Source organism: Brassica rapa, chromosome A02 (assembly GCF_000309985.2).
Source record: "Brassica rapa cultivar Chiifu-401-42 chromosome A02, CAAS_Brap_v3.01, whole genome shotgun sequence".
NCBI classification, from domain to species: Eukaryota; Viridiplantae; Streptophyta; class Magnoliopsida; order Brassicales; family Brassicaceae; genus Brassica; species Brassica rapa.
This window is the reverse complement of record NC_024796.2, coordinates 25,835,698-25,856,241: the sequence shown is the minus strand read 5'-3', so window position 1 is coordinate 25,856,241 and position 20,544 is coordinate 25,835,698. Positions and strand designations below refer to the sequence as shown.

The window sequence follows — 20,544 nt, the reverse complement described above, 5'->3', positions numbered from 1 at the left end:
GTTTTTGGTTTTTATTCATAAATTGTTTAAAACTTTGAAAAACTAGTTTCCCTAAATTTTAGGGAATCTATTTGTTAAAAAAACTTGATTGGCAAATCAAATGGTTTTTACAAAAACAAAAACTAAAAGCTAAAACTTGATTGGTGAAAAAATGGTTTTTGAGAAAACAAAAACCAAAAACCAAAAACTAAAACAAAAACCAGAAACAATCATCACCTCAATATAAAGTAAGTAAATTCGGTCGGGCGTGGATCTTCATAGGACAGCTATGGTGATGCAATTAGACGTAGATCCTTATAAGACAAGTAGTATTATCGGTTGCCGAATCGTATATGTAATATTTTTCATAATTGTAATATCCTAATAAATCAACGTTAAAAAAAAAAATCTTTTGTAACCATTTTAGCAAATTTTACAAATCCAAACATGAAAAATGATATTCTACGTTTTACCACACACCGATTAATAATATGATGTGCACACTATCACAATCATGGGTCGTAAACCAATGATTACACAACGAGTATACGAAACAAGAATATGGTTAAGACTAAAAAAGGAAGAATGGCTTTGGTTTTCTAAAGTTAAACAGAAATGTAAATATACATAAATTAAATACAATGTAAGAAAAGTATTGATAAACTTATTTCTGTAGAGTTAATTCTCAATGCTAGTAAAGAAAAGTATTAAGAAACGTCTTGAACTCAAACACGACAATAGAGTCAACCTACTTCCATGGCGCTAACCTTTTATGTTATAGAATCTTCGATACTAATTTTCGTTGAGTGTCAGATTCAAAACATGTAATAAGTTCGGTTTAATATGTTCACAAAGCACAATAACATTAATTTCCATTCGCTAAAGACATTTTTCTCATCTAAAGTTCTTTCAGACATTTAAAAAAAAAAACTTTCGATGCATTAAACAATCTAAACTCAGAAACTAGTTCATGGCTCTAATTTTAGCATTAAAAATACCAATAGATGAAGAACCACAAGATAAATTCCTAAATCTAGCAATCCTATGTCAACAAGACTCCTTTGGAATCCTAAAGTCTAATTACAAAGCTACTCAGACATTGATAAAAAAAAAAGAAAAAAAAAATTACACTTTCACATACTTTTTCTTTTTCCTCTATTTTGAACTTGACACATACTTTTCACATGTATTTTACCCAAAAAAACCTTCAAACTAAACAAACTGTATTAACATCTATTTTACAATTGATTAAAATTTACTACGAACCTAATTTCTAAATCACAAACCTAAATCTACAATATTTATCTATAAAATGAAAACTTTCCAAAAATAGCAGTTTTTAAGGAAATTATTTTAAAATACAACATATTGATGAAAAAGTCTTAAGGAGTATTGATCTGTCCACAAATAGTCTAGTTATTCTAATTTCTAAATCACAAACCTAAATCTACAATATTTATCTATAAAATGAAAACTTTCCAAAAATAGCAATTTTTAAGAAAATTATTTAAAAATACAACACGTTGATGAAAAATTCTTAATTAGTATTCATCTGTCCACAAATAGTCTGGTTAACCTAATTTCGAAATCACAAACCTAAATCAACAATATTTATCTATAAAATGAAAACTTTCCAAAAATAGCAGTTTTTAAGAAAATTATTTAAAAATACAACATGTTGATGAAAAATTCTTAAATAATACTCATCTATCCAAAATTATTCTTGTTATCCTAATTATTAAATCACACCACCAAATCTACAACATTTATCAATAAAATGAAAACTTTTCAAAAATAGCAGTTTTTAAGAAAATTCCTTAAAAATACAACACATTGATGAAAAAATCTTAAATAATATTCATCTATCCACAAATATTCTTGTTATCCTCATTTTTAAATCACAAACCCAAATCTACAATATTTATCAATAAAATGAAAACTTTCCAAAAATATCAGTTGTTAAGAAAATTATTTAAAAATACAACACATTGATGAAAAATTCTTAAAGAGTATTCATCTGTCCACAAATAGTCTAGTTATCCTAATTTCTAAATCACAAACCTAAATCTACAATATTTATCTATAAAATGAAAACTTTCCAAAAATAGCAGTTTCTAAGAAAAATATTAAAAAATACAACACATTGATGAAAAATTCTTAAATAATACTCATCTATCCACAAATATTCTTGTTATCCTAATTTCTTACTCACAAACCCAAATCTACAATATTTACCAATAAAATGAAAACTTTCCAAAAATAGTAGTTTTTAAGAAAATTATTTAAAAATACAACACGTTGATGAAAAATTCTTAAATAATACTCATCTATCCAATATTATTCTTGTTATCCTAATTATTAAATCACACCACCAAATCTACAACATTTATCAATAAAATGAAAACTTTTCAAAAATAGCAGTTTTTAAGAAAATTCTTTAAAAATACAACACATTGATGAAAAAATCTTAAATATTATTCATCTATCCACAAATATTCTTGTTATCCTAATTTTTAAATCACAAACCCAAATCTACAATATTTATCAATAAAATGAAAACTTTCCAAAAATAGCAGTTTTTAAGAAAATTATTTAAAAATACAATACGTTGATGAAAAATTCCAAAAGAGTATTCATCTGTCCACAAATACTCTAGTTATCCTAATTTCTAAATCACAAACCTAAATCTACAATATTTATCTATAAAATGAAAACTTTCCAAAAATGGCAGTTTCTAAGAAAAATATTAAAAAATACAACACGTTGATGAAAAATTCTTAAATAATACTCATCTATCCACAAATATTCTTGTTATCCTAATTTCTTAATCACAAACCCAAATCTACAATATTTATCAATAAAATAAAAACTTTCCAAAAATAGCAGTTTTTAAGAAAATTACTTAAAAATACAACACATTGATGAAAAAATCTTAAATAATATTCACCCATCCACAAATATTCTTGTTATCCTAATTTTTAAATTACAAACCCAAATCTACAATATTTATCAATAAAATGAAAACTTTCCAAAAATAGTAGTTTTTAAGAAAATTATTTAAAAATACAACACTTTGATGAAAAATTATTAAATAATATTCATCTATCCACAAATATTCTTTTTCTTCAAATTTTTAAATCACAAACCCAAATCTACAATATTTCTCTAAAAAATGAAAACTTTCCAAAAATAGCAGTTTTTAAGAAAATTATTTAAAAATTCAACATATTAATGAAAAATTCTTAATTAGTATTTATCTGTCCACAAATAGTCTAGTTATCCTAATTTCTAAATCACAAACCTAAATCTACAATATTTATCTATAAAATGAAAACTATCCAAAAATAGAAGTTTTTGAGCTCATTGTAGCTCCCATCAATCTTGGTATGAAGGTTCTTCAACTCATAACCAACATGCTTCTCACTTCTAGTCTGAGACTCCAAGATTTGTTTCAGTAAGGTATCAGTGCTGCTCTCTTGAGGAGCAGAGGAACCAGACGAGGGGTTTTGCTGAGGCTGATAGCTGCCTTGCTGGTTGTTTCTAGGCGGATAACCACTCTGTTGTTGAGATAGGATTTCTGTTGGTAGTTGTTGTACTGAAAGTTGGGCTCTTTTTTGTACCAGCTACCATTGTTGTTGATGAAACACAGCTCTTCCTGACCTTCCAAACCCTCAACCTCATGAACAACAGGTGGTGTCTCTTGGCTTGGGTTACCCACAAAGTGCAGCTGCTCTTGGGTGGCTTTATCAGCAATGAGGAGGTCTATCTTATCCTGTAGAGCCTTCAACTCCTTCCTCGTCTGCTTATCATCTGTTCTACTGCCTCTGTCGTGGTCTCCACTGTAGACTGCGTCACTCTTTACCATGTTGTCAACCAGCTCCTCAGCATCCTCCTCAGTCCTCCCCAAGAAAAACCCATTGCTAGCTGTATCCAGTTTGGCTCTGTACTTAGGAAGAGCACCACGGTAGAATGTGCTCAGCAAGCTTTCCTTAGAAAAGCCATGGTGTGGGCATTGAGCTTGGTAGCCCTTGAATCTCTCCCAGGCTTCACTGAAACCTTCCAAGTTCTTTTGTTGAAAGCTGGAAATCTCATTTCTCAACTTAGCAGTTCTTGAAGTAGAGAAGAACTTCTCCAAGAATGCTTTCTTGCAGTCATCCCAAGTGGTGATAGAGTCGCTTGGTAGAGACTTCTCCCACTGACGTGCCTTATCCCCCAATGAGAAAGGGAATAGCTTGAACTTTAAGGCATCTTCGGATACACCATTGGTTTTTGACAACCCACAGTAGCTGTCGAACCTGTCCAAGTGATCAAATGGATCCTCTAGAGCCAAGCCATGATACTTGTTGTTCTCGATCACGTTGAGGAGTCCTGATTTGATCTCAAAGTTGTTAGCTGCCACAGCTGGTGCTCGGATTCCCAATATATGACCATGAATGTTGGGGCGGTCGTAAGTGCCAATGGGTCGAGCTGCTCGCTGTTGGTTTTGTGGAACGTTGTTAGCTTCATTGACACCCGCATCATTTTGAGGTATGTTTTCCATATCAGTGTCCAATCTCTGCAAGTGAGCCTGTTGCTCTTCTTCTCTTCTCTTTCTAGCACACTCTCTCTCTAAAGCTCGGATGTCTGCAGCTCTTGGAACTAGGTTTGATGGACCCCTGCTCCTCAAGTTCATGCACCTGTAGATTAAAGGGAGGTGAAGATGAATCAGTAACAAAATAAAATAAAAATGACTTAGTCTCAAGCAAGTGACTAAATCTCAATGTTGAAATCTACTCAGAATTTGGCAACGGCGCCAATTTGATGTTAGGAGTTTTCAAGGTTCATAAGACAAATGTTGTAGTATAAATGATTGTCGAACCAGTTCTGAGGGATATCAAAGCATTGAGAATGCAAGTACTCACTTAATCTAAGTGCAACCAATGATTTAGATGGGTTTTAAACTACTACTAATACTAGAAATCAATAACAGAATGATACTCTCTTGACTAAGGGAAAAGAGAACTCATGAGCATAGGGATTAGACCTTGGGTGATCAAGTATCGAACTAAGGATGTCAAATGATCAATCAAACTATCAACCTTAAGCCTAGACACAATTCTAAGCAAGCTCTATGTCTAGATGAATGCTCATTTGCTAACATATCTCAAACATCAAATGTCTTTGGTTGAATAATATGAAAGCAATCATTACTAACAAGTCTATTAGCTATCTTAGCACCTTTAACAACAAATGTCTTTGGCAAAGTATACTAAAAGCCTAGGAGAGTTGTCTCAGGCATTTCATCAAGCACCTTTTGGGTGGGAAATGCCTATTGATCAACTTTTGAGTGGCCAACTCAGAAGATGCATTATGAATACTTTACTAGCAAGGAAATATGAATGATCTACACTAAAACATCCTAGCTCTAACCTAATCACCCTTAATCTCCCTAACCCATGAGTTCAAAAGGTGATTACTCACTAATCTCCATGATTCCTCTTAAACCCATATTGGATTTCAGATTAATCATGTAGAGAAATAGATAAGAAATCAACAAGAACACAAGATGAAAGCAATGAAATCTGAATCAAAAGAGGTTTTTTACTAGTTCTTCTCTAGAAAAGAGATTATTTTGCCTCCCATGGCTTACAAAGTACTTAACTTAGGTTTAGAAAGTGTAAAACATCAAAACAAATGACCAAAAGGCCCCTGAAATAACATAAAAATCGTCCAAGCAAAACACGCGGAGCGACCTAGCATAGTCGCTCCAGGAGGTCGCTCCCGACGCGTTTTTTTGTGTCTCGACGCGTCAAAACGCGAGTGACTTGAGCTGGTCGCTCTGGCTGGGAGTGACTTGAGGTAGTTGCTCTGGACTGGTCGCTCTGGCTGGGAGCGACCTCGGTAGGTCGCTCTGAGAGGTCACTCTGCGATGCTCGACCAGGATGGATATGCCTCTAGTAAATTGATCATAACTCCTTCATTACATCTCCAAATGACTTGAAACCACTTCCATTAGAAAGCTAACTCAATTTGCTGTGTCTCCACAAAATCTTAGCAACAGAAGATTTCTCGAAAGGCTCCATCTATGCTCATCTTTCAGCCCCTTTTGGATCACTTTGCTCCCAAACATCTCAAATCACTCCATGGCACACTCCAGCACCTAATAAGGACAATGAATGCAAAATGCAACCTAGACATGGCTAAATACTAATCTATATGATGAAAATGCTCATGGATGAATGGATAAAACAATGTAAATATGCAAGATATCAGAGTTCTTCATCATTGTCTCAGATAAGTTTGAGTTATGGAGTTACGCCGTGTGTCTGTTCGTAATATACTTTTTCTCCGGTGAACTCTTCATCTCTCCATCTTAAATTGCTTGATCATAAATGTTCATGATTTGTAGCCCCTTTGTAAACCATATATATATGATTCTCATCTTTGATGAACCCAATCTGCATCTCCACAAAACTCATTGATTCCTCTTAGCTTTAGCTATCTTCTAGAAATCTCTCTCTCTCTCTGCCTCTCCAGTTCTTCAAACCCTAGCTTTAACCAAACCAATCGCCTCAACTAAAACTCAATGACACATACATCGAGTCAGCTAAACAAATACAAATTACACGGCCAGCTATTTAATAATTTACAAATTTACTTTCGTAGATGCTTACGAAGAAAACGAAGACGACAACCATGATCAGTGAAATTACCTAAACAATAAGACAGAGTAAGTTACGAACTCTGATAAATACAATTGTTAATTCACAATAAAAAAATGATCAACCCAATGATTGAAAACAATGATCAACCCAAAACGTAAAATTCACAATTACAATAACATTAGAAAATATTGAGAAGAAACAAGAATTTTGTTCACAACCATGCGTTTGCGCGAAGGTAATGCCGCTACTATATCTATGAGCATAAGTCCTTGATTGATTGATTAATGAGGACGTTCGAATAATTGAATTAATGGAAAATCATGTAGTCTTTTACTAGAACTTGTACATTAATATATACTCCAAATTATATGATATAAAGTTATATCATATAATCTAACTCGTTATATTTTTGATTAAGTTATTATATAAATCTCTTTATGATCAATGAAAACGTTTCTAGGTCAAAAATAAAACAAGTCTTATTCTAAAATTTACTTTTAATTTTGATACTGACTAGATGATAAGTTTATGTGATTAATTGTTTCTAGACTTTCATCAATCATTTCATGATTGTCTCGTCGTCTCGTTGTTTTGCTTGGTTGGAACTTGGAAGCGTTGGGAGCTATATATACGAAATACGGAAATAGAACAAAAGAAAAATTTAAGAGCATTATGTGTCTCGATAGAACAATGTCATAATCAAAAACTTTAATTGCAAGCCGAAAATAAATCACCGATACAAATTTCTGCATCAAACTTCCTTTACTGGAGTGGTTAAGTTTTGTAGTATACTGTATACGTAGAAACCAAAATATTACCTTTTAATTATTATATGAGCCATGCATGGAATTTCTCCGCTCTATTGCAGTACAATTAGATTTTTATCACATTAAATTACGTATTTTAATGTAAATAAATTACATGTGCTGGTTTTATCAAATTGCATAATCAAGTTGTCAAATGTCAAAAGAAGGATTCATCGAACTTCTGTTTTGACCATTTGAATATGAGAAAAATTAGCTAAACAATATATTTTTTTTTTAACAGGAGGTTCAAAAGTGATCCGTAATCCGCATGTAGTTTCTGTTTTGCCCAAAAACCTGTCATCCGCACGTGATTTCCGATTGTCAACCATCTAATCCCCTGGCCCGGAACCAGGCGGCACTAATACCCATTACTCTAGGACCCGCGATTAACTTTAAATTTGGGAAGGACGTAAAGCATTCCGTAGCCACAGAGGATATTCGAACTCGGGTCCGTATTAATGTTTTAACTACCTCAAGACCACTAGCCCACCACCCCGTGGTTAATTAGCTAAACAATATACATCTTCGATATCACACTTCAAATGTTTCTTTGTGACTCCATGTTTATTTTTATTTCCACCCGGATTGCAATTCTTCAACTTAGTTACTCCGTTCCGCATGCATCATTTTTGTTTTGTTTTTGAAGAAAGGGTTTTCATTAATATAGAATTTGAGTCAAACTTACAAAGCAATCGTCATGCATCACTTATTCTACTACATTCAATCTTTATTATAAAAATACAATGCAAAAAGTCTTTTTTTTTGTTAAGTATGTGAATTTTCAGTAAATCAATAATGATGCAGAGAGATACATTCAGCTTGATGAATCAAAACCTACTGTATCTAAATCGCTACTCAAAGCAAGTGCGTCTTAGGGAGCCACAAAAAAAGCTAAAAAGAACTCACTAAGACAAACAAAGTTTCAATCCCAGCCATATGGATGTGATTAAAGCTTGACTAACAATATGGTTCAATTGACAACCATTAAGTTAACAGCAGACCACAGCGAATAGATTGATGCCGGGACCTGCATCAAAACCGCACGAGTCCAAAGAGGTCACAGCCGGAGAACAGTCTGAGGGACCGCAGACCGTCCCGAGGGCGACTCCAACCGTGGAACAGGCGAAGCAGGGTCGGCAAGTCCTGGTCCGGCCATTCCTAACCAGTGAAGTCCACTCCAGACGCTGCTAGCTCAAGAAGACGGCAAGCTGCACTCCTGAGAATCCAAACCGATGAGGAGGAACCAGCAGATGAAACGCAGGTGGAGTACTGGCAGATGGAAGCGGAGGTTTATACGGCTGAACTCCGGTCCCATCCCGCGAGCAGAGCACAAAAGGTAACCAGTTACAGAACATCAAGAGAGGCAGGGGACAGTGGCTATCAACCTTCTGAAACTTGAGAAGCGGAGGAACAAGAAGCTCCCATCAGCAGGCGGAAGAGGAGAAAAGACCCATCGAATGGAGTAGGGACATAGCAGAGCAACGGCACGAAAGCTCTGAGTCAACCCAAACCCCAGACAGTTCTAAAACCTAACTAGGCGCCATGGTGATTATCGAAGAACCAAACCAGAAAGAAGTCCCCGACGATAAGCTTTGGTATCGTCTTTTTAACTCAGAACGAGAGAGGGAAGTTTTTACCAATAGCAGCCGGAAGAGGAGACAAGGGGAGACAGAGGAGGCAGCGACAAGAGAGGCGAAGGCAGCGACGCTCAGCCACTCCGTCGGACCCTCCAAGAGAGAAACTGACCCAGATCCGCTCGAAATCAAAACCCTAGATCTACCACCTAGACGGTGCCTCCTGCTCAGATCCGACTATCCACATCCTTGCCATCACTCCAGGGAGACCGAGGACACACTCAGTCACCGTTTTGATTCGCCGGTTCCGGCCGAAAACCGACGAAGAACCAGAGAAGAAGAGCAAGGAGGATATGGAGAAATCGAGGCTAGAGAGGGGATGAAGCTGGACTCAGGAGCGATTGGGGTGGCGACCGACGGGTAGAGACCCTCCGTCGGCCACCGGAACGAGAATCAGCGGTGGCTTTGTCGAGTAGAAGATGAACGGTGGGAGAGAAAGAAAAGAGAGAATCCACTCTCTCACCTCTCTCTAACTTTTTCAACTAAAAAACATATAATGGTTTATGCAAAAAGTCTTTATTCTATTATAATCTCAAATCCTAATTCTGTTTTTAATCGTCAGCTTCATTGGATTTTCATTGTATTAAAAACGCATAATCTTCTGAAAACTCAAAGAAACCCATAATAAAAAGCAACAAAAAATATGGATTTCTCCGTTGCTAAATTGACATAACAATAAGTCTTATCACTGTAATATTGGATTAAAAGATAACGAAAGAGTACAACGTAGGATACATGGTTTTTATAGTCAGTAAACCTTATTTCAATTATTACATATCTTGATAATTTTTCCAAGAGAATAATTTCTCTGAGTTTTAGACCTGTATTTTCGGATATAAAGTTGGAGCCAACCTTGGTTTCGCACATGCGAGTAGAGGTTTGGCCATGAACAAGTTACTGTCCGCTGGAACAAGCTCGACTTGACTTTTGTCATTAGGGAGGGTCCATTCGAACCCCTGAAGAAGCCTGGCGAGCAACATTATAGTCATAGATGTCCCAATTTTAGTACCTGCGCAGCCACGTCGACCAGTGCTGAATATTACGAACCTCATCTCAGGCTCCATCAAAGTCACGTCCATTGAGTTTCCAACATGGCCAGAAAGGTGGCGTTCTGGCTTGAACACGTTAGGCTCGTCCCATATATTAGGATTGCGACCAAGCCCTAGACGGCTCACAAGAATTTGACTACCTATTATTGCAAAAAGATAAATCAAACAAGTCATATAATGTTCGACTACATCTTGTTGGAATACTATAAATCATTTTGATGCTTGATCATAGGGGTGGGCGTTCGGGTACCCGTTCGGGTTCGGATCGGGTATTTCGGATTTTCGGGTATTTCGGTATAGAGGTGTAGAACCCGTTCGGGTATTTCTATATTTCGGATCGGGTTCGGGTATTTTTAGTTCGGATTCGGTTATTTCGGATCGGGTTCGGATATTTAGATTTTGAAAAAAAAATTAAATTTTTCATTTCTTAAATTTCTTGTATTTAAGAATATAAATTTTAATTAACTTCTTTTTATTTTTAATAGATTAAATGATTAATAGATTTGGACATAACATTTTAAAACTAAAAATGCATTAATTTAGTTATTGTTTTAAAATTTTGGATGTAACTTTTTGTTAATTTTTGAAATAAAAAAACTTGACATACTTTTTAAGTGAGTAGCAAATCATTTTTTCCGAAATTGTATGTATATCATATGAACTTAAAGTATGTGTACTATTAATATAATTATTTTATATAAAATGAGAGATGTAAACTAGAAATATAAGGTTAATTATACATATGTTCGGTTATCTTCGGATATCCATTCGGGTTCGGATATTATCCATTCGGGTTCGGGTATCCAATCTCTCCTAATTCAATACCCGTTCAGGTATTTTGCTACTTCGGTTTGGATTTCGGTTCGGGTTTTTCGGATCGGGTTCGGGTGCCACTTCGGATATCGGGTAAAGTGCCCACCCCTACTTGATCACTAGATTTTTCAGAATTTAATATCCAAGATAACGTTTTACGGCGCCGCTATATTCGTCGTCATTTTTGTCTTAATTGGATAATGAAACGATTATACTACTCTTTTTGTCATCTTATGTAAATTATTGGTGCCTTGTTGCCAAATGAAAGTTCGCTTAAGATAACATGAACAATATAGCAGGAACATGTCAGATTGCTTTTTTCAAATGTTTCCTTTTCCACACACTAGATTATTGTCCATGCACATGCCTTACATCACTTACCTGCTTAAGTATGTCATACAAACTTACGTCACAAATGTATTGGTCTAATTAATCAATTATTTATTCATTTTATTTGAAAATTTATTTACATTTTCATATATATAAAAGATAAGTTAAAAATAAACATCTTTGTAATCTTATTGATATGTCAAGTTTATTTAGTTTGTACATTGTACCGTTTATGAATACTAACAATGCAATAATAATTGGCTGCTTCTTCTCAACCCGTTTTGTATAGGTTCTCTTGGTGTTTGTGGCTTCTCTGTTGTCCCCTCTCTGCAATAATGCTCGTCTTCTGTTATGCGAGTGAGGCCGCTCGGGTGTTGCTCTCTGTCCATGGTGGCTACAGTTAAGGACGTCTTTCACGAGCTGTTCTTGAGGACCCATTCTCTTAGATCTGATCATCGGGTACTGCCAATTCTCCCGGGTTCAGGTCTCGTGCTTCACCGTGGGTCCATATTTTGTGGCAAGTGGTCGTACTGATTTGTTGTGTCCCATGGTTTTGTTGCTTTGGTTGTAGTTGTTCTCTTTGTATAGCTTAGGCTGAGTAGGTGTTTTAGTTTAATTTTGTTGCATCTGCTGCTCTTGTTTCTATGTAGTTCTGTCAAAAAAGAAAATGGAAATAAATTTTAACATTTTTACCAAAAAAAAAAAAAAAAAAAAAACAATGCAATAATTATAATACTGATATTATGCTAACTTAAAAAATATATCTATAATAAGTGAGATACTTTGAGACTAAAGCAAATTTTGTCTCATCATCGTAAATATAACCGACGTGGACGGATGCAGAAAATAACTTGATGTGAAACAAAAAATATATATATACATCTAAAATAAATTATACCTTTAAAATTGTATATCTTACTTTTTGATAATTGATTTTAATAAAAGAGAAAAAAAAATTCATAATGTCAAATGTTCTTTTTAAGTAATATCATAAAATTAAATTGCACGTAATAATTTTATTATAAACATTTTCATTTTAGTTGTTATTTTAATTTAAGTATTGAAAATGAAAAAATTAAAAATAATTGCTAAAGTAAAAAATAAAAACTTATCTAATAAAATATAATTAAAATAAGAAAGCGTGTTAGAAAAAAATTGAAGGAAAATTTTTAACAAAAAAAAAATTGAAGAAAAAACAATGATAGTTCACAATATCAAACTTAAGCTGTGTGACATGATTAAACTTTTAAAACCAAAAAAAAAGTTAACTTCCGTAGGTAATATTATTTTATATATTTGCACAAAATGTTTATTTTACTTAGGCTGCAACTGGATGCACATATTTTGGAATAGAATTGTGTGGAATGAGTCATTCATGAAGATTCCATAAAAATGTTACCATTTGAGATGAATTAAAAATCAAATGCAAAGAATGGAATGGAATGGAATGGAATGGAATATGTGGAATGCAATGGAATGCAATGGAATGTAGTTGAAAAACATTCAGCAACAAAAAATCTCGTGAATGTAAGGAATGAAATGAATAAAAAATAAAATAAGAATTTTATATTAATTAGAGTTTTTATTTAATTTAAAATAAATCTATTTTCATTCCACTACATTTCTAAAAATAACTATCATTCATGTTAAGTAGATACTTATATTTTCATTCCATTTATTTTTATAACTGCTACTGTTCCATTTACACGTATTCCATTTTTTTTTGAATTCATCCTATTCCTCATATTCCTGTAACTTAAAACCAGTTGCAGCCTTAGCATTAGCGTGTGGCTCCGCTCTGACCATATATATAATAAACCGAATGATTTTTACCTTTGGGAACGAAATAACCAGCAAGAGTAGTATCTTGTCGGGCTCCGTGCGGAGGCATGAAGGCATTAGCTGGGTGAAGCCGGAAAGATACTCTACTACAAGCTTTGATGTAGTTGAGTTGTGGTATGTCTGATTCTTGCACAAGTCTGTCTTTACCAACTACCACGTCCAATTCAGTAGTGGCTTTCTCAAGAATCCCAGGATTATTCAACATCTCTGCTATCGTCCACTCCACATTATTCATCGTATTATCAATTGTTGCAACATTGATATCCTACAAATGGGATGATATATGAATAAAACATTAAACCCTAATTAATGTTTTGTCATAATTGGATTACCTTGCACTGAGCCCTAATCTCATCAAATGTGAACAAAGGCATTCCTTGGTCATCTTTAAGGGTGATGAGAATATCGAGCCAATCTTCTTCAGTCTCTTTACCGCCTTTGTTCCTCCACGAATGCATTCTCTCGTGGATGATCGGGTCGTTGCATCTGTTGAGGATATCAACCGCTTCTCTGACCTCCTCCTCCTCGTTATCGATGTTCCATCCTCTAAGAAAAGGTAAGTAATCCGTTACATTAAAGCTGAAAAAACAATCTAGAGCTCGGTAAATTGCGTCCATATGCTCTTTCTCTTTTGGCCCGAGACCTCCGTCCTCAGCGGCTACATCAAAATGCCTCTGGCCAAACATCATCCTCATCATCACGGCATGGCAATACGTTAAGGCAATATCTCTCACGTTAATGCACCCTGGTTGGGGGAGATTAAAAACATACGTGACGATATTATCCGCTTCTAGTGTTCTATCACCGAGGGTTTTGTTCAACGTTGTCGGAGACATTAGTTTTGTGGTCATCATTTTCTTCATCAGCTTCCAATTCTCTCCGTAGGAAGAGAAAACAATTTCTTTGTAGCCATGGCTAATAAGATTGCTCGAGTACGACTCTGATCTGTCTGCAAGAGCCTCGTCTTTTTCTCTAAGCACTTCTCGGGCGATCTCGCTTGAGGTTACGGTGATGACGCGGACCCGGGCGAAGCGGAAGCAAGCTATCTCCGTTTGCATATCCTCCATGGAACGGTGGATCCACACATGAACCGGTCGGTTCATGATCATATGGAACAAGTTCCCTATGATCGGCCATCCCCGTGGGCCCGGAGGAAGCTGCTCTTTAGGTTTCTTGACTATCAAGAAAAGCATAGCGAGAGCCAAGACCAACGTAAAGGAAAATATAACAAGTGTGAAACTAGATGGATTAATGATACTCATGCTCATGGCTATAATTTGTTTTGTATTGGATTTTTGTTGGGAATGAAAAGTGGTTTTACTTTTGAGCTAGTAGTGAATGAATCTTTGCTACACGTTGTGTAGTACGTACTTTTGCCTTGCTATCTATTTATACCTTTCAAGGTTCCATACATAACCGTATAGATATTATTAGTTTCAGGAAAATTATTATTATCAATCAAAACCCTAATAAATATTGACGTAGGTAGCTAATGGCAGCAATTTAAATAATAGTTTTTTTTTATATTTTGACTAATACACCTTAAATAATAGTTATGGACAGAAGATAAAATTCAGTTATCGCCAAGCATCAAAATCGAATCTTGTGGAGGATCTTTATCATAGAAAACATTTTTTTGTTGATAAAATTATCATAGTGGTTTTCTTCTTTGATATAATAAAAATGCTTTGGCGGTTTAGTAAAGAAGCGTAAAAGCATACAGTGGTAAATGATAGTATACGTAGTGCACCAAAATATTCATTGTAAACCGATTGTAGTGCGTTAAAGCACATGTAATATCGTTACTAAAAAATAAAATAAAATTATGTGCTAGCTAGTTCTGTTAACTAGAATAAATCTAAACGTCCACATGCCTTCCTTTTAACCAAGACGGTTAAGAAGTTAGGTATTGAACGTTTCGTCCACTTAGCTTCTCTGTAATCAAAATCAAAAGATAAGAGCTATTTAATTTTTAGGCTGGAGCTGTAACAAAGAGATTCGAAACTGGTTCTTGCAGGTTTAAAGGAGATCTTGTTTCATAATTCTAGTTTACAGCATTTCATTTTTAGACTTATAGCACATGCCAAGTTCAATCTACAAACAACCTTGTATGTTGTTTAGAAGGAGGTAACCCGAAACTGCACGCATCAGCACCACGACCCGCCAATGCTAGCTAGTCTCGACACCATTTTCGGCCAAGTCTCCGTCTTCCGAATCTCTCTTTACCGGTTAATGGATATAACCTACTGTCAAAAAGTAACTCGTACAGAGGAACAGATAGTTTAAAGCCTGTTTGGAAAAATTGACCACCACAAGAACATGCTCCAAACATGTCTCTGTAACGTTTACATTTTATGCAATAGTTTTTAAACTATCAACCCCCAAAATTTAACCCTCAATATATCTATTAACTTGTTTTAAGTCTCTCTCTACATCAATCCAGTTACTTGTAAGTTGTATGTTATCTGAGTGATGCGTATATAAGCTGGCTCGTGCAGTTTTTATGATAAGGAGTAAGAGTTAATATATCACATAGAAGGTTGTTAAGAAGTTTTAAAAATTCAAGTGATTGTAGAGTATAATTAAGTGTATATATTTATAAACTATACGCACATATAGATTTTTTTTTTTTTGATAATTCAGGTATCCAGACCTCTCACTTAGTTCGACTATTCCACCGCGTCCAACCGGAACTGGCGAAGAAGGTCCTGGAAGCCAAACAGAAACCATGTTAAATCCGCTGTGGCTGGGGCTCGAACTCGTGATGGCGGGCACCTCAGCCGAGGTTCCTTTACCACCAGACCACGAGACCCGGTTACGCACATATAGATGTTAATAGTTTATTGAATGATGAGTTATATCATAAATTTTGGTCTAAATTTGACATAACAGTTATAACTTCGTCGACCAGAAAACTATAGCTCCGCTCTTCCAAGTCAAACAAAATGATTTGGTGAAGGATTCCAAGTAATATGATAGGCATGGTGAAAAGTTAATATATATGTTTTGTAAACGGCTTTGTTTTTTTTTCTTACTAAAATTTAAGTATATTTTATAAATCGGTCAATTTGTAAACGTAACCTAGTGTAAAAGGAGGTGCGTTTATGCATTTTGTACTCATCGCATAATGGTTTGTATATATTTTCAACATACTTATACGTATGCATAGATTAATTGCCTAATGGGTATGATTAAAAAAATTAATGAAAAGTTATAGAGTCCATGACTAGTCTTATACTATTAGTATAGCTTGCACATTACGTGATATAAAAGGACCAAGATATATACTTTCTTACAAATGTCGCTTCATTCATTGCAAATTAAAACAAGTGGCAACTCAGCTAATTTAACTCTTTAGGATTATGATTATTAGCATGTGGAAAATAAACTCTTTAATGATAATATTTGAAGGTAAAAAAAAAAAAAAACAATTTTCAGTTACGAAATTCAAGATTTAAACTATATATATTGACTAGACGATAAGTCGTTAAAAATTATTGTTCTCCAGATTATCTTGAATTATTTCATAATTGACTTATTGTTGTGCTCTTTGGTTGGGAGCTTTGATAGCTATGTTTGGACTTTGGATACACGTAAAGGACCGAAGAACATTTAAGAGCTTTATGTGTCCTAATTGAAAATATTATATCATAAACTTTGCAGGCCGAAAATAAAACACCGATACAAATACAATCATACAAATTTACATGTCGTCAAATTTCATTTATTCGTTTGGTTAAGCCCTGTGAGTAACTTGTGTCATTAAAAATAACTAATTGGCTTCTTTATCAATCATTTATAATGTTAATATATACATACATTTCCAGATAAATTCTGCTAGTTCTTTCTACTTGAATGATTAGAGCAACTTTAACGCTCAGTATATAAAACAAGGGTTCCTAAAAACAAAATAATAGTATTAAAATTAAATAAATAAGTTTTGATTTAAATTAAATCACATATGGAGAAAGATGCATTTAGACGGTGACAGATAAGAAGTAGAGGTTTTTAAGAACACCTCCAATGGTGGTTCTTTCCATTGGAGCTCTTAAAATATATTTTAAGAACTTTTGATTACGGGGTTCCACAAAAATTATGAATCCCACAAATATTTATATATATAATATATACATACATATATACATATATGATATATATTAAGAACTCCAATGAGAAGAACCCACATTAGATAGGTAGTCTAAAAGTAGCAAGATTAGAACTTTTTTTTTTCTTAATTTCTTTTAATTTTTTCTTTTATTTTTATTTTTAGATCCCCTATACATCCCATCGGAGCTGCTCTTAATCGCTATGTTGACAATATGAAATGTGAGAAAGAATTAGCTAAATATTTCATAGCTATTACGCCATGTTGAATTAGTGTCTTCTATTCCACTTGATCCAGAATAATCATTTACGCACTTGTTCCACTGCAATCAATAAATATTATCAAAGAAACTACAAAAACTCCAATTTGGTCTCGAGTTAAACTGATTGATACGGACAAATTGGCCCAAAATGCATGTATAGGTTTTTAGTCTTAAACTTCTGGGCTGATGCTTAAAAGATTTTGCTTCGACCTCTGTTTCTCTCTTCCTTTTGTAGTTAATAAAGAATCTCTAGTAGTGGAAGCACACTTATTTGAGTAGTTTGACTAAGAGTTTATTAATGTTTTTACACCAGCAGGTCCAAGTTTCAATTCCCGAAAAAAATGATTTATTAAACAATTATGCAGGTTACAGAGGAAAAACTTACAAAAAATCTTCAGGTGTTGATTGTTTGAACTAGTTTTTAGTTTTAGTTTTTGGTTTTTAGATTTTGGTTTTAGTTTTTAGATTTTGGTTTTTGATTTTTAAGTTTTTGTTTTGGTTTTCAGTTTTTGATTTTGGTTTCTAGCTTTTGGTTTTGGTTTTTAGTTTTGCAGTATTTTTAGTTTTTTAAAAGATGACTCGGACATTCTTTAAACAAAAAATAGCAATAACATATATAGAAATTACAAATAAAATATATAAAAACAGTGATTGTTAATTAAAAATAAAAATACATTAATTGTTTTAAAATTATTTTATTTTAAGTATGATATTAGAACAAAAAATAAATATTCTATAAATTATGCAAAATTAAAATATTAAAATTTTGAAACTATGTATAAATTTTCTTTATAAATTACTTTTATTTTTTAATCTTAATTGCTATTTGTTTTTAAATTACTATAATATTTTTAATTACTAAAACATTTTCTATTTTTTATAATTTTAGTCATTTTGAATGTGTCTAATAATTGTTATAATTATTCAATAATTTTATTTATAGAAATAGATAACTAATTCTTTACAATTAGTTATACAAAAACCAAAAACTAATGCAAAAACCACAAACAATCAACCTCTATATATAAATATCTAAATTATTTTACAGATATAAAATACAAATAAGTATTTTACATTATTATTTAAATATATATTTATGTACAAAAAGAAACAAATTCGTTTTTTTTCTTTAAAACCTACAAAAGTTGGTTTTTGGTTTTTATTCATAAATTGTTTAAAACTTTGAAAAACTAGTTTCCTAAATTTTAGAGAATCTATTTGTTAAAAAACTTGATTGGCAAATCAAATGGTTTTTACAAAAACAAAAACTAAAAGCTAAAACTTGATTGGTGAAAAAATGGTTTTTGAGAAAACAAAACCAAAAACCAAAAACTAAAACAAAAACCAGAAACAATCATCACCTCAATATAAAGTAAGTAAATTCGGTCGGGCGTGGATCTTCATAGGACAGCTATGGTGATGCAATTAGACGTAGATCCTTATAAGACAAGTAGTATTATCGGTTACCGAATCGTATATGTAATATTTTCATAATTGTAATATCCTAATAAAATCAACGTTAAAAAAAAATCTTTTGTAACCATTTTAGCAAATTTTACAAATCCAAACATGAAAAATGATATTCTACGTTTTTACCACACACCGATTAATAATATGATGTGCACACTATCACAATCATGTGTCGTAAACCAATTGATTACACAACGAGTATACGAAACAAGAATATGGTTAAGACTAAAAAAGAGAAGAGATGGCTTTGGTTCTAAAGTTAAACAGAAATGTAAATATACATAAATTAAATACAATGTAAGAAAAGTATTGATAAACTTATTTCTGTAGAGTTAATTCTCAATGCTAGTAAAGAAAAGTATTAAGAAAACGTCTTGAACTCAAACACGACAATAGAGTCAACCTACTTCCATGGCGCTAACCTTTTATGTTATAGAATCTTCGATACTAATTTTTCGTTGAGTGTCAGATTCAAAACATGTAATAAGTTCGGTTTAATATGTTCACAAAGCACAATAACATTAATTTCCATTCGCTAAAGACATTTTTTCTCATCTAAAGTTCTTTCAGACATTTAAAAAAAAAAACTTTCGATGCATTAAACAATCTAAACTCAGAACTAGTTCATGGCTCTAATTTTAGCATTAAAAATACCAATAGATGAAGAACCACAAGATAAATTTCCTAAATCTAGCAATCCTATGTCAACAAGACTCCTTTGGAATCCTAAAGTCTAATTACAAAGCTACTCAGACATTGATAAAAAAAAAGAAAAAAAAAAATTACACTTTCACATACTTTTTCTTTTTCCTCTATTTTGAACTTGACACATACTTTTCACATGTATTTTACCCAAAAAAACCTTCAAACTAAACAAACTGTATTAACATCTATTTTACAATTGATTAAATTTACTACGAACCTAATTTCTAAATCACAAACCTAAATCTACAAATATTTATCTATAAAATGAAAACTTTCAAAAATAGCAGTTTTTAAGAAATTATTTTAAAATACAACATATTGATGAAAAATTCTTAAGAGTATTGATCTGTCCACAAATAGTCTAGTTATTAATTTCTAAATCACAAACCTAAATCTACAATATTTATCTATAAATGAAAACTTTTCCAAAAATAGCAGTTTCTAAAAAAATATTAAAAATACAACACATTGATGAAAAATTCTTAATAATATCTCATCTATCCACAAATATTCTTGTTATCCTAATTTCTTAATCACAACCCAAATCTACAATATTTACCAAATAAAATGAAAACTTTCCAAAAAATAGTAGTTTTTAAGAAAATTATTTAAAAATACAACACGTTGATGAAAAATTCTTAAATAATACTCATCTATCCAAAATTATTCTTGTTATCCTAATTATTAAATCACACACCAAATCTACAACATTTATCAATAAAATGAAAACTTTTCAAAAATAGCAGTTTTTAAGAAAATTCTTTAAAAATACAACACATTGATGAAAAATCTTAAATATTATTCGCTATCCACAAATATTCTTGTTATCCTAATTTTTAAATCACAAACCCAAATCTACAATATTTATCAATAAATGAAAACTTTCCAAAAATAGCAGTTTTTAA

General features: G+C 32.9%; 1 protein-coding gene and 1 non-coding gene across 2 annotated transcripts; one reads left to right on the top strand and one right to left on the bottom strand.

Moving 5' to 3' along the window:
- The first annotated feature begins 3,974 nt into the window (after window positions 1-3,974).
- LOC117132221 lies at window positions 3,975-4,081 on the top strand. The gene has a single exon (XR_004455781.1). It is a non-coding gene; the product is annotated as a small nucleolar RNA R71 (small nucleolar RNA).
- Window positions 4,082-9,878: 5,797 nt separating this feature from the next.
- Window positions 9,879-14,365, bottom strand: LOC103854360 (dihomomethionine N-hydroxylase-like). The gene is made up of 4 exons (XM_033285303.1): window positions 13,430-14,365; window positions 13,089-13,362; window positions 10,111-10,252; window positions 9,879-10,029 (listed from the first exon to the last, which is right to left on the bottom strand). The coding sequence occupies exons 1-4, from the start codon at window positions 14,363-14,365 to the stop codon at window positions 9,879-9,881; spliced, it is 1,503 nt and encodes a 500-aa protein (XP_033141194.1).
- Window positions 14,366-20,544: the final 6,179 nt, after the last annotated feature.